Genomic DNA, 13927 nt, shown 5'->3' with positions numbered 1-13927 from the left:
AGTTCTTCATTTTGTGTTAACTTTTAAAAACTCGGTAGCCAGTGGGTGTGGAATGTGGCGTGACACGAGGGGAGCTTTAACCATTTCTGCCTACTTCAGCCTGAGTTACAAGACCTCTGCATGCACATATGGCAGTGGCAACGTTTTAGCCTTTCTGATTAATTAATTTAGTTTTTAAAGATTTTGATTTTACTGAGTATTAAAAGTGAGCTATATAGTGCTACGTTCTGGGAGAAATGTTGCATCTACCAGGTCCTTTTTAAGAGAAAGGCAGAATATATATATTTTAAATAAAATAAATTTATTAAAGAGAGCCAGTCTCCTAAAGGAAGCTTCGGATAGCTGGCCTCTGTGCTGTCAAACAGCTACGCTCTTTGATTCTGGTAAGCTCTTGACTTGCATAGTCCTTTAAATTGACTCTTAATGAATTATGCTTTCTCGTTCAAGTCATCTAAGTCCTCTATGTGTGATTGATATTTTATATTCACTTGTTTCTTGTGAGTGCAGCAGGTATTGCTGCTATTGTACATCCTAGGCCTCCTTCACATGCAGCAGTAGTGATAATGATATTTGTGTCTGCATTGTGCTGTTCCAAGCAGCTGCATATGAGTGACACAACCAGATGGCCAAGTTTGTTGGTGTGGGTCTTCCTCTCCCTCCCTGATTGGCCTTCTCCCCAACTAGCTCTCAGAGAAATGAAAATAAGATAAAATCAGATATTTTCGTTGTCTATTGAAGTATGGTAGATCCTGCTAAGAGGTAGAAAAATCTAGTCACTTTATTGTCTAAAAACTAAGTCCTAAAGCTTCTTTTGCACTTTACCTGAATTAGATGGGTTGCTGAATCATCTTCAATGGCTTCTTAAGGTACAGTGGTGCCTCGCTTTATGATTGCCCTGCATTATGACGAATCCGCTTTACGACAATCTTTTTGCGATTGCAATTGCGATCGCAAGACGATGGTCTAAATAGGGGAATTTCGCTTAGTGATGATCAGTTCCCTGCTTCGGGAACCAATTCTTCGCAAAACGATGTTTTTCTAACAGCTGATTGGCGGTTTCAAAATGGCTGCCGGGTAATTAAAATGGCTCCCCGCTGTGTTTAGGGATGGATTCCTCGCTATACAGGCAGCGAAAATGGCCACCATATGGAGGATCTTCACTGGACTATGAGTTTTTACCCCATTGGAACGCATTGAACAGGTTTCAGTGCATTTCAGTGAGGTTTTTTATTTCGCTTTACAATGTTTTTGATTAACGGCGATTTTCCTGGAACGGATTATCGTCGTTAAGCGAGGCACCACTGTAATCTCTTCAATCTACATATTTATGGTACATTTCAAAGTTACATACCACCCTAGTATATAATGCCTTTCTCTGATAACTATCCGAAATATTTGCATGGATGATTGTTATGTATACAGCAGTATAATCAGCCCTAAACGTGTGAACAGAAAGTAGAGATATTAAGTGGAATAGTGCAGAGCAACGAACATATTCAACTAAGGAAATGGAAGTCCCTGGAGCCAGGTGTTTTTTTTTTTTTTGTTAATTTGTTGGACTATAGTTCCCAGAGTCCCCAAGTCAACAGAGTCAACAGCTGTGCCAGCTGTGAAACTAAGAAGTCAGACTTAGCCGAAAAGCTCATCGGATCCTGTTGGACCAGTTATGTACTCTTTAACCCCCACCCACAAAGAGGAATAAGATGTGGGTAGGGTGGTGTGAAAGCTCCTTGGTGTGAAAGCAGGACAAAGTTGTAATAATTTTTTTTAAAGGTAATAAAATGAAAATGAAAGAAGAAATGACATTAAAACAGAAAATATAAATGGCCCATAGAAACTTTAAAGTATGAAGAAGGTACTGAAGTGAATGAATGAAGACCAAGAAGTCTTAAACAGTAAAATGCAGAAAGCTAGAATACTCTAATCATGTAATTAGAAACAGAAGGTACAGATTATTAAAGCTTCATTGAAGGACAGAGAAACAGGAAAAGGAGGCTGGGAGGGAGAGGAACATATTGATTAAAGCTGGCTTCAATGCAGTGCGTCATTGCTTAGCTGTATCACATGGAAAGTCAGAATAACCAGGATTATGTCTGGAAGAAAAGAATTAAAACAAGAACACAGAGTTTTCGTTTCTCCAGGTCTGATCTTCCTTTAAGATAGCGATTCTGTGATGAGATGATTTCTTTCCTTGTAGATAAAAATATCAAGCTTCCAGTGCATCACGGCTCAGAGAAATGTACAGTTTGGAGAAGGGAGTTTGTAGTCATTGTTATCTATACAGTAAGGGCATCTATTTAAAGAGAGCGTAGCTTGGATTATTTTTGGGTCAGCCAAAAGGTTACTGTTACAGACACTCTTGCTGATTGATTAATATAATGCACAGGTGGGGATAGTAAGCGAGCAGGCATCCAGCGGATGTGAGAGGCTGGAACTTTTCCATGTTTGTGAGGCCAACTCTATAAATCATTGTAGCTTCAAGCAAAGAATTTGGGACAACTATCAGTAACTGACAGAGGGATTAATAAGAGCTGATGGATGTTCAAAGGGCTGTGTGAGTGACTGGCACACATTTGTGGCTGATGTGAAGTGAAATTTTTTTTAAAAAATCCACTGTGCATGTCTTGCTCAGCTAGGTCAGAACAGTGTGAATAGCTGGGGGTGACAGTCTTCTACCAGGGAGTTGAGATAGTAGTGAAATATCAAGCTGTAACATCCCTTTAATTCACTGTTCTGTAAGGCATGTGTCTCAAAAATCCTTTTCTATTTATTTGCACTCTTGCAGAGTGTGGGTGGCATACAAGTCAAATAAATAAATAAATAAATAAATAAATAAATGAATAAATAAATAAATAAATAAATAAATGCCAGAATCTGAAAGTAATTCATTACAAAAGGGTAGTTACTTGTAACTGATTTATTTTCGCAGTACTGAGGCACAGTTGAATTATTCATCAGTGGATTTTGGATTTTGTACAAGGACAGTATTTTATCATTCTTGTTGCAGTATAATTGTAATGTAGTGAGGAATTGCGCTCCTTTTCTCAGTGTAACTGTAATTTTTGTTATGTTTAGAGTTACAAGGGGTATGATCTCTCTAAATCATGGAGGAAGAATTCCACGTGATTCAAGGGCATCTTGTTATAGGTGTCGAAGCAATTATGAGCAGACAAGAGGAATATGTGTTTTGCACCACGGATCAGTAACTTGTAGCTGTTTAAAGAGTAACTAAAAAGAGACCTGTTTAGTTACTTTTGGTGAATGAAAAGTAAAGAATTTCTTTTAAAAATGGAAATAGGTTTTAACCATTGACAGTTAATGACTGCAACTTTGGCCATTGGGGCTATGGTTGTTAACTAATTACTTCTAAAAGGCAACATCCCATGCTTGCATCGTGCTTTTCTTTGTTGCATATGTTGAAGGTTCAACTTCATGCGTCTTCAAATGCTGTAGTCTTTGTTATCCATTGTATTTTTTTTTTATTGGTCATGGCTTGATCGAGGTGGTGAAAGAGGCGTCATGAAGGTTGCATTTGTTTATAATGGCTGAAATAGAGTGTGCATCGAAATTATGACTAATGGTTTTTATTACACCTCAAGCGTGCAGATTCCCTGCATCCTTAATAGGGTCCATGCATTTTTGAGAATGTAGCTTAGACCTTTAGCTGGAGTGCAGCTTCGCTGATTGAACAGTTTTTACTGTTTATCTCATTATATGCATTTGCTTCTTAAAAATGGTCTTTGAGCTAAGTTTCTATTACAGTTGTTTTGTAGATGGGGAGTCCTAGGTTGAGAGTCTGTCCCCAATTCCTGAAGCCTCATTAATCGCATAGAAAGCCTCTGCTGTGTCAAAAGGGCCACTGTGTTACTTCTTTTGATGTCAAGTCGGCTAGATTATGTTGCTGGGGTGTTTATTCTGGGGGGATATAAACAGTCAAGAGCAATGCATGTGTTCCTGGTTGAGAGGCATTTGGAGGTTGGAGTTACAGAAACTTTACAGCCTTTTGATCATGTTGTCTCTTAACTCATTGACTACAGATCTTGAGAGTGTCTCTGTATGGCATGAAATCCACTGGAGACTGAATTCAGCTCACCTTTTTCTGTTGTTTCTGCTTGTCTTCCCATTTCCCTGCTGCTGCCTGGATGGTGTAAGGACTTGAAAAAAAGACTATGAGGACGAATGCATTCTCAGACATGGAGCTTAACGGGATTCAAAGCCACATCAAATATTTTCTTTCAAAACTCCTATCTGTGGTGGGGTGCTTGTAAAACGTTCTCCTGGGGCTGATCATGGGACAGTAAACCCTCCTTTGAAGAAGTGATCATAACTCAAAAGTTAGCATGTGGTTGTCCTGCAGTTTTTCCAAACACTTGGAGTTCTGAGGCCCGGGTTGTTTTGAAGTGGTGAGCCATCTGCACGATCTGGCTTGTGGGTCCCTTCATGCAGACTTGCCTCCTTGCAGCACAACCGGACTCACAACTTGTTTGTGCTTTGCCGTGGAATCCTGTCAACCAGCTTGCAATATTTCCCAAGGGAACGAGAGTTAGGAACGTCATCAATCTGTTGTGAACTGATTTCCTTGAAGGAAAGTAAGTGACTTGAGGGAAACATCTGAAGAGCGGTCATGAGTAACGTTGGCACTTCGGTGGCAAACATTTTTAGTCCCCAAACCCTGTTCTGGGTTGCACCAGGCTCAGAATGGCCTAAGATAGGATAGTGCTTTTCAAATACTTGAAAGGCTGTCATACAGAGGAGGGGCAGGATTTGTTCTCAATCTTCCCAGAGTGCAGGCTCAAGTTACAGGGAGCCAGAATATCAGGAAAAACTTCCTGTTAGAGTAGTATAGCAATGAAACCAATTACCTTGTGAGGTAGTGAGTACTTCAACGCTGGAGGCATTCAAAAAAGAATTCAGACAACCACCTGACATATTCTTCAATCTCTATTCCTGAACTAACAGGGGGCGGAACTTGATGGCCTTATAAGCCCCTTCCAACTTCAGTGATTCTATGATAAGATGGCCTCACTCTTTTTCAGAAATAAAAAAGTAAAAGGAAGTGCCTGGATTGAACTTTCCAGTTCTGATTGTTTCTATCGTGGCTGGAAGGGCTCAGGGAACTCCATAAAATCTCCAGAATAAACAGATAGATAGAAAAAGTCGCTCTTGGACACCTTTAGGAGCCTAAAAAGGTGTCTTCTGTCCCCTGATCCCATCTGGTTATTTAGAGCAGTGGTCACCAACCTTGGGCCTCTAGATCTTCTTGGACTACAACTCCCAGAAGCCTTCACCACCATCTCTGCTGGTCAGGATTTCTGGGAGTTGAAGTCCAAGAACATCTGGAGGTCCAAGGTTGGGGACCACTGATTTAGAGTCACTCATTCTCCATTGACCAAATACATTGTTGCTTTATTTATTCCGTAGGAACAACTGGGCATACTGTATAAACTGTGCATTGTGTGTATCACTTGCACACGTTAAGTTTGTGTGACATCTGTCTTTGTTTCTTCCTCAAATGGTCGAAGGGTTGAGTAGAATCCATAGCTGCATATTTCCATCTTGGCACGTACTCAGGACAGATATGCAAACCTCCCCTGAGATATTTGACTGTAACAATAAATTTCTTTGGCTTTTCTCCAAATTCTTTGAATGTTTTGTCTGAGTCGGAGCCTCCAGATTTCCTTTCAGTTTTAGAACATTATCTGGTGGCAGTTCAAGGCTGATGTACTGTATGTGAAGAAAGCAGATTGTAAAGATGGGCCATTCATGGTGAGGGGGTTTAGACTAGAGATGGGGCTATTTGTATACTAATGCGAATATCCCTGCACAGGTGGCATTAACGAAGGTCCAGCATAAAACTAGATTTTTAAAAAAAATTAAATCAGTTTGCTTTTAGAAACTCATTAATGTGTATCCATCGTGGAAGTAGATAACAAGTGGCCACATGCTGCCATCAAAGTAAATTTCTGCGGGCTACAAGGGTCTCCTGAAAATCATACATTTATGATGTGCCTACTTCCCTACATTCACGAAAATTTAAACTTTGTTTAGCTCTGTCAGTTGGAGCACGTGCCCATTGGGCCAGGGGCCAAAACTTTGAATCCCACCGTGCCACATAGGAGAGACGCCCAATGAGATTACCTAAGCATGTGTGGCTATTGAGGTTAAGTGCCCTCCTCCCCATGTGGCCTTGGAGAGCCTCCACAGTCCCACTCCACACTGCGGCCAGAAAGAGGGACTGGTAAACCACATCTGAATACTTTATAGAGAAAAAGCCCTGGGAGGGTTACCAGAAGTTCCAATCCACTTGACAGCAAATCAGTCTTACTGTTATACTAACAATAACTAGTGCACTTTGAAGAGAAAGTAGAGTTCAGGTGCCTATAATGTGAATTATTATCTGATTGCCACCAGTGGCTGTATCTTCTTTGTGAAGATGTATAAAAAGCTGCTTTTTTGGTAGTATATATTTTTAAACATAAGATTTTTTTTTAAATGTCTGTGCCTTAACAAGTTTGTGCTACTTTAATTTGGCCAAGGGTTAAATTAAGCTTTAGCATGTTTATTATATGGCAGTGTGCCGCAGTATGCCAGTTTCTAGTGAACAGGGTACAATTATGCTGTTTTGCTCAGGTTTTGCTAGCAAGGTCCCACAGCTAACCAGCAGGCTGCTATGTGAACAGAACACTAGATGAGGTTAGCTTTTGGTTTGTACCAGCAAAGCTGTCCTTATGACACCTTCTTACAACAGAGTATTCATTGATACTCATTCCTTGGTGACTGCAAGTATCAACACTGGAGAGGGTCAGGACAACAACTGGTGGCACAAATCCAGTTTCGTTAGTTATGTTCCAATTTCAATGCATTTTCTTACATTTAAGGAACTGGCATACAGGTGTGTTTCATAATACTGTCACCTTTTCTGCCAAGTAGAATTACTTGAGGACCTGTGGGGCAGGGAGGCCAGTGAGCAGAAGCATATATTGTCCATCCCCATCTCAGTAGACAGAGCTAATGCAAATACCCTTTTATGCCTTTTGGATTCCAAAAGATCTCCTGTATGGAGAACTAGTGCAGGGACATCGCCCCGCAGGGAAACCACAGCTGTGATACAAGGATATCTGCAAGCAGGATCTGAAGGCCTTAGGAATGGATCTCAACAGATGAGAAACCCTGACCTCTGAGCATTCATCCTGGAGGCAGGCATTGCATCACGGCCTCTCCCAATTTGAAGAGACCCTTGTCCAGCAGGCCGAGGCATAGAGGCAGTCACGAAAGCAGCAAAATCAGGGAGCTGGACAGGGAACAGATTGCATTTGTCTCCAGTGTGGAAAGGATGGTCACTCTCGAATTGCCTTCTCAGCCACACTAGACGCTGTTCCAAGTCCTTCATGCAGAGCATGATACCATAGTCTCTTGAGACTGAAGGATGCCTATTCTGTTAGATTTTTCCAATAACACCTGCCTCTCTTTAACCATTTAAAACACTATTTCCTGTGTGCATCTTTGCCAATTCCTGGATGATGGATTTTAGCAGGTCAACTACTGGTTGAATCAACTCCAGCTTAGAATGTGACTCATATGAACTTGTGCTATATCTCAGCTTGTAGACTGACCCTTTGAAAAGACATTATGCTAATCAGAAGTTTAATTATTCCTGGCACTATGGTAATTGTTGTAAGGACAATTTTAGTCATGGCTGATTTTTCTACTTGCTACAAGAATATTACAATTGAACGAGTGTAACTGAAAAATGACCTTGGCATTTATCAGGCTAACATTTTCCAGACTTTTTTCTGTTTAAGGTCAGGCAGGCAGGAAACAGAGAGTTTGTCTACTTCTCTAACTTCTTTTCACCCAGGGGAATGCAATGAATTCTGAACCTAACATAACTTTTTCCAGGTATATCTTGAAAGACTTTTAACTTACGCAGAGATAGATATTTGTCCGGCAAACTGGAAGCGCATTGTTCTTGGTGCGATTCTCCTGGCATCAAAGGTTTGGGATGACCAGGCTGTGTGGAATGTGGACTACTGTCAAATCCTGAAAGATATCACCGTTGAGGACATGTAAGTTCACAATTTTTCCCCAGTTTTATGGGTTCTTCTTCCCGAGTGTGTGCACTAAAGTAGGCAACTGGCTAGTCTCCTTCTGATATTTTGGGCTAGTTTTGATTGGCTCCAAGCAACGTTCCCTCTAACTTTCAGCCCTGCATGGAGTGGGGTTCAATCGCACACCTTAGAGTCAACCTTAGCCCCTTATGGGAGCTACAGTCCATAACACCTGGGGGGGGATCTGATTGCTTATTTTTTGCTATGGACATTGCAATATAGATATTTCTGTTCCTTTCCTGACTCAACAAATGAAATTGACAATAGTTACATGATTTTTGTTCTTTGTTGTTTTGGGGGATGGTGATAATTTTTAATGAGATTTTTTTATATTACATGATGCATTGCATGTGACCTTTTGCTAAAAAGTTGTTCCTAAATATAAATATAGCAGGTAAACAAATAGAGAGTAAGTCCAGATAAATAGTGAGATTCTGTTGAAATTAATGGGACAAGTTAGTTATGACTTGCATCCTGTTGATTTCAGTGGGGAACACATTCTACTATTTTAGCCTAGTAAGGTTGGTAAAGGTTCCCCTTGACATTTAGTCCAGTCGTGTCTGACTCTAGGGTGTGGTGCTCATCCCTGTCTCCAAGCCATAGAGCCAGCGTTTGTCTGTAGACAGTTTCCGTGGCCACGTGGCCAGAGCAACTAGACACGGAACACCGTTACCTTCCCAACATGGTGGTACCTATTTATCTACTTGCATGTGCATGCTTTCGAACTGCTAGGTTGGCAGGAGCTGGGACAAGCGCCAGGAGCTCATTCCGTTGCGTGGATTCGATCTTATGACGGCTGGTCTTCTGACCTTGCATCACAGAGGCTTCTGTGGTTTAACCCACAGCGCCACCACGTCCCATTTATTTTAGCCTAGCCCCAGCCTAACATCAATTTTCTAGATTCTTTTTACTAGATATTGGCATTTGCAAAGAAGCTGATAAAATAACCATCACCTAAAGCATTTGCAGAAAAATTGCTTTAAAATATATACAACACCAGAACTTGCCAGGCTTATGCTCTTTTATTTCTAGTTGCAGGTTTGCAATTTGAAAACTCTAAATTAAGCCTTCAGCCTTTACCTTATGTGCCACCAGTAGCCCAGAATGCATTTGCACACTTAAAGCTAGTATGCCGATTGCCATCTTTTATCAGACATCAGCATCATGCCTAGGTTGACACATGCTTTAGTTACACCTTGATTGGATTATTGCAATGCACTGTACATGGGGCTACCTTTGAAGAGTGTTCAGAAGCTTCAGTTGGTTCAAAACACAGCAGTCACCGTGCTGGTCACAGCCAGTTACAACAGCTTCACTGGCACAAGCTAAATAGCACTATAGAGCTTGGGTGCAGATTATCTAAAATACCATATTCTCCTGTTCACACCTTCTACTGGCAGGCAAATACCCATTCAGGTAGTTCAGATAGGCCTTCAGCAGGTGATGGTCTGCTAAGGATAGGGTTTTAAATGGATGTGCTGATTTTATTTTATTTTTAAGTTAACATAGTATTAGAAAGCAAAGCAAGGAAAATGTGTATGTAGGTGTTAATTTATGCTTATTTGAGAAAGGGTTGCTACTTCGGTCCAACATACATCAGTGCACACAAAGCCCTACTTAAAAACTCATAAAATAAGAACATTTGTTTTCTGAATAAATTGCCTTATGTTATCCAAAGACTGCAATCCAAAAATTTTTTTTTTAAAACAAGTTTAAATGTGCAGGAAACTTTACTTGGTAAGCCATAAGCAACTGAGGCATGAGTCTTGCCAAGTGTACTTTTAAAAAAGCAATTTCTACTAGCTGCTGAGCATCTGCTGGTGAATCTCACCCTTGACAGCTGTCTGCATCATGAGGTACAAACATGCAGTGCAAAGTATGTGTTTGATATTGCATAAATGCCATACAATATCTTATATATGAACCACTTCTATTGCATCTATATCTTTAGGAAGAAGAGAACTCTTCTAGTTGCCTAAGCTGAAGACATCTGTGACAAGCTTCTGATATGTTTTCATTCTTTGGCATTCACACCCATCAACCCATTATAAGTTGAAGAAAATTATAGTCCTACAGGATGAGTGCTCACATGTGTCTTTGCATTTGTCATATTATTTATTTTGCAGGAATGAGTTGGAACGACAGTTTCTTGAGTTGTTGCAGTTCAACATCAATGTTCCCTCCAGTGTTTATGCAAAGTATTATTTTGATTTGCGCTCTTTGGCAGAAGCAAACAACCTGAGCTTTCCACTGGAGCCTCTCAGCAGGGAAAGGGCGTGTAAACTTGAGGTGAGACCTTTGCTCTCCTCCCCTCATGGACCTCAAGCAGAGGGCATCTTCATTTTATGCTGTCCCTGAAATGTACGCAATGAAAACTTCAGTTTCATTCCTCCTCGTTAAAGAGGATGGACTTCAGGCACAACATAGTTTTCCCAAGTGGTATAGGAATTTCTGCCTTCCTGGGCTGGAGCAAGATAGATCTGTGACACAATCAGACCTACACAATTTCCAATATATCCCCACTTTCCCTACATATAATACCCTATACCCCATACATTTCCTACATATCATACCCCATAACCTATGCTTTTCCTATATTCCCCATACTTTTTATTTCATTTAGATCCTTATACAGTGGTGCCTCGCTTAACGGCGATAATCTGTTTCAGGAAAATCGCCATTAAGCGAAAACGTCGTAAAGCGAAAATAAAAAGCCCATTGAAACACATTGAAAACCTTTCAATGCATTCCAGTGGGCTTAAAACTCACCGTCCAGTGAGATCCTCCATACGGCAGCCATTTTTCGTTGCCTGTATAGCGAGGAATCCGTCCCTAAACACAGCGAAGAGCCATTTTATTTACCTGGCAGCCATTTTGAAACAGCTGATCAGCTGTTTCAAAAACGTCATTTTGCGAAGAATCGGTTCCCCAAGCAGGGAACCGATCATCGCAAAGCGAAATTCCCCCATTCAGACCATTGTTTTGCGATCGCAAAAAGATCGTCATAAAGCGGATTCATCGTAATGCGGGGCAATCGAAAAGCAAGGCACCACTGTACTATGCTTCTTCAAGGCAGAAAGCCTTCACGGAATGGCTTAACATAAAATTTTGCTAGTATAAGCAAAGAAAAATAATTAATTTTATTTTTTTAAAAATCCCTGGGTATGTTTCTGTTCCGTAACTAGGTTTCCAGTACTGGAAGATTGGTTGCTTCCAAATTGGGGGAAATAGGCAGGCATGGCCTGCAGTGATCAGGAAGGAGATGAAAATTGGTTGGGAGAGCATTTGGATGCTCTGCAGTTTGCTCTGTCCTGAATTACTTAATATTCATAAGAAGATGTGGGATTGGTTGGGGATCACTTGAGCGGTCAACATGGCAGGCAGAAAAGGGGAGAGGAGCCATAGCTTAATGCAGTGCTTCTCAACCTTAGGTTCCCAAGATGTTCTTGGATTGGAGCTGCCAGAAATCTTGGTCAGCAAGTGAAGACTTCTGGAAATTTTAGTGCAAGAACATCTGTGGACTCAACGTTGGGAATCACTGGCTTAAGGGAAGAGTTTTACTTACAGCAGGTGGCCTCCAGATTCCACCCATAACCTTGGATCAGGTAGCAACGTGCTGGACTCTTGCATCTGTTTGATTTCACTTCTCCTCTGCCCATCTTCCTGCAGGCCATCTCTCGCTTATGTGAAGACAAATATAAGGACTTCCGGAAAGCTGCAAAGAAACGATCCGTCAGTTCGGACAATCTGACTGTAGTTAGATGGTCACCTGCTATTATCTCCTAACAGTGAAGTCCCAGGATAGTTGCCCCAGAAGTACTGTTTCTATCATCAACTTTGGGCGTCCAGGGGTGTTTTTGTTCTTTTTTTCCTTTTCATTCTTGGTTTTTCTTATTTTTTTACACCTGCCTTTACAGTGCCTCCCCCGTTGTGTAGCATACAAGAATATACATAGGTATAAAAGGAGAGAAAAGTGCACTATTTTGAACGGAGTCCGGAAAGAAAATCTGCTTCGTTATTCACGACAAATGGTGTCCTTTTTCATGTTGAAAAGGCAGGTGCATATTTATGCTTAGAAAAGGAGAAAACAGAATCCACCAGGTGTGCCGTTAAAAGAAGGAAAAGGTCTTCTGCAGAAACGGTGGCGTGAAAAGAAAACCCACAATATGAACTCCGAAGAAGCACGATAAAAAAGGAGTTGGATACGTTTCCCATGGTCTTCAAGATGTCTCAGTTCTCTGGCTTTTATGCCTTTCTGCTTGCTGTTGGCTTGGGTTGCTTTTCCTTCCTCTACAAGGCAGCAGCTGCGAGGAAGACAGTTTCTACAGTAGCACAAGAAAATCCTCTGGATCGGACCGGCCCTGGTTATTTGCTTCTCTCCCCACCCAGCCAGCCTGCTGTGCTTTTCTTCATTAGCTGTTTTTATTAGTTTTCCTCCCCTTTAATTACGATGTACTTTTTCTTTCTTATATGCCATTGTTGTATTTTTGGAAATACACATTTGACTTGATTCATAGTGCTGAACCAAAAGTATACAAAAAAAAAAATCAGGTGATCGTCATGTCTTTTTGCTTTGTGGATTTGTTGGGTTTTTTTAATTTATAACAGCTGTGTCCATGATGCTGCTCCTATGCTGTGTCATGAATACTGGCTGTTTCCGTCATAATATATGCGGCTGCATGTGCCTTCCTGCATTCTTTGGGATAGTTTATTTTTCCGTAATATAAAAGTTATGATTGTTAGAAGGATTCAGATGACAGTGAAACCCTGGGCCAGAGAGGTGAAGATTGAATTGGATATGGTTTTCCTCCCACCCACCCCCCTTTTTGGTGCAAGTTTTTCTTAGCATTTAGAGATTTAGCAGAATTTAAGCAAGAGAGACCCAGAGAGAGAGAGAGAGAGAGAGAGAGAGAGCATCTCCTTTTGTATGGCCCAGTTGATTTCCTTCACTTCCTGGTTCAATGTTGCAAGCAATAGCCTCAAGTTTTTTATATGTTTACTTTAAATAAAAACCAATCTGTTTGTATAAAATAGAAAAAAAAATTAAAAAAAAAGTTTTGTTCTAGTGGGAAAGGGTCCATGGAAGAAGAAGAAGAAAATCTATATTAATTTTATGAAGTGTTTTGTCACAGGTTAGATTTCAGAATAACAACTGTTTAAAAATTGCATTTTTCAGTGTAGGTGCTTATAGAAGTTTAAACAAAATGCAAACTGTGAAGAAAATTTTGTTGCTTTTTTTGACTGTCTTATTACTACTGGTTCTGCCCTTCCTTTCCTGAGCCAGATAAACATGTTGAATATATTTTAAAAACACACACAAAGAGTAAATCACTATCACTTTAAAAATACTTGAGCTCTGTATAAGTGTCTGAATTATTTTGCACATTTGAGAAAGATGCCATTTTTTCAAAATAAAAATAGTAAAAATGAATAAACCATTTTCAGCATAAAAATGAATAAACCAAAAGTGGCTGTAAAGTTCACAAAATCATGGAATTGCGTGAACTTACTCCCCTGTGCAAGAAGTACTGAAACAGATAACACTAAACTGTCTCTATCTCAAGATTTTGGAAAAGTTACTGCATGGGCGTAACTTTCTGAATTCTTGTAGTCCAAAAAGTAACTTTTCCAAGCTCTGAATAGACTTCACTTTATGTGAGTGAAACAGACAAAGCTGGAGATTCTTCCGCACCATCCGCCATTCCATGTGTATAGTTATGCCCCACTTGTTTTATTGGGGACTGTACAGGATGAATGCCCACCAGTACGCTCCTGAGATAGTTCTGTTAGTTTCATTAATAATTCTTGCAGGAAATATA

At 40.4% G+C, this 13927-nt stretch overlaps 1 protein-coding gene across 3 annotated transcripts in view; it reads left to right on the top strand.

The window, feature by feature from the left end:
• Positions 1-12802, top strand: part of CCNY (cyclin Y) — a 97287-nt gene extending 84485 nt beyond the window's left edge. For all 3 annotated transcript variants that reach the window (XM_020800385.3, XM_020800393.3, XM_073002925.2), the window contains exons 8-10: positions 7900-8066; positions 10235-10397; positions 11778-12802. In XM_020800385.3, the coding sequence (XP_020656044.1) occupies positions 7900-8066; positions 10235-10397; positions 11778-11894 (447 nt within the window). In that variant the 3' untranslated portion in view covers positions 11895-12802. The remainder of the gene's footprint in view (positions 1-7899; positions 8067-10234; positions 10398-11777) is intronic.
• Positions 12803-13927: the final 1125 nt, after the last annotated feature.

Source organism: Pogona vitticeps, chromosome 6, assembly GCF_051106095.1.
Source record: "Pogona vitticeps strain Pit_001003342236 chromosome 6, PviZW2.1, whole genome shotgun sequence".
Taxonomy (NCBI): Eukaryota; Metazoa; Chordata; class Lepidosauria; order Squamata; family Agamidae; genus Pogona; species Pogona vitticeps.
This window is presented reverse-complemented; position numbering and strand designations above follow the sequence as displayed.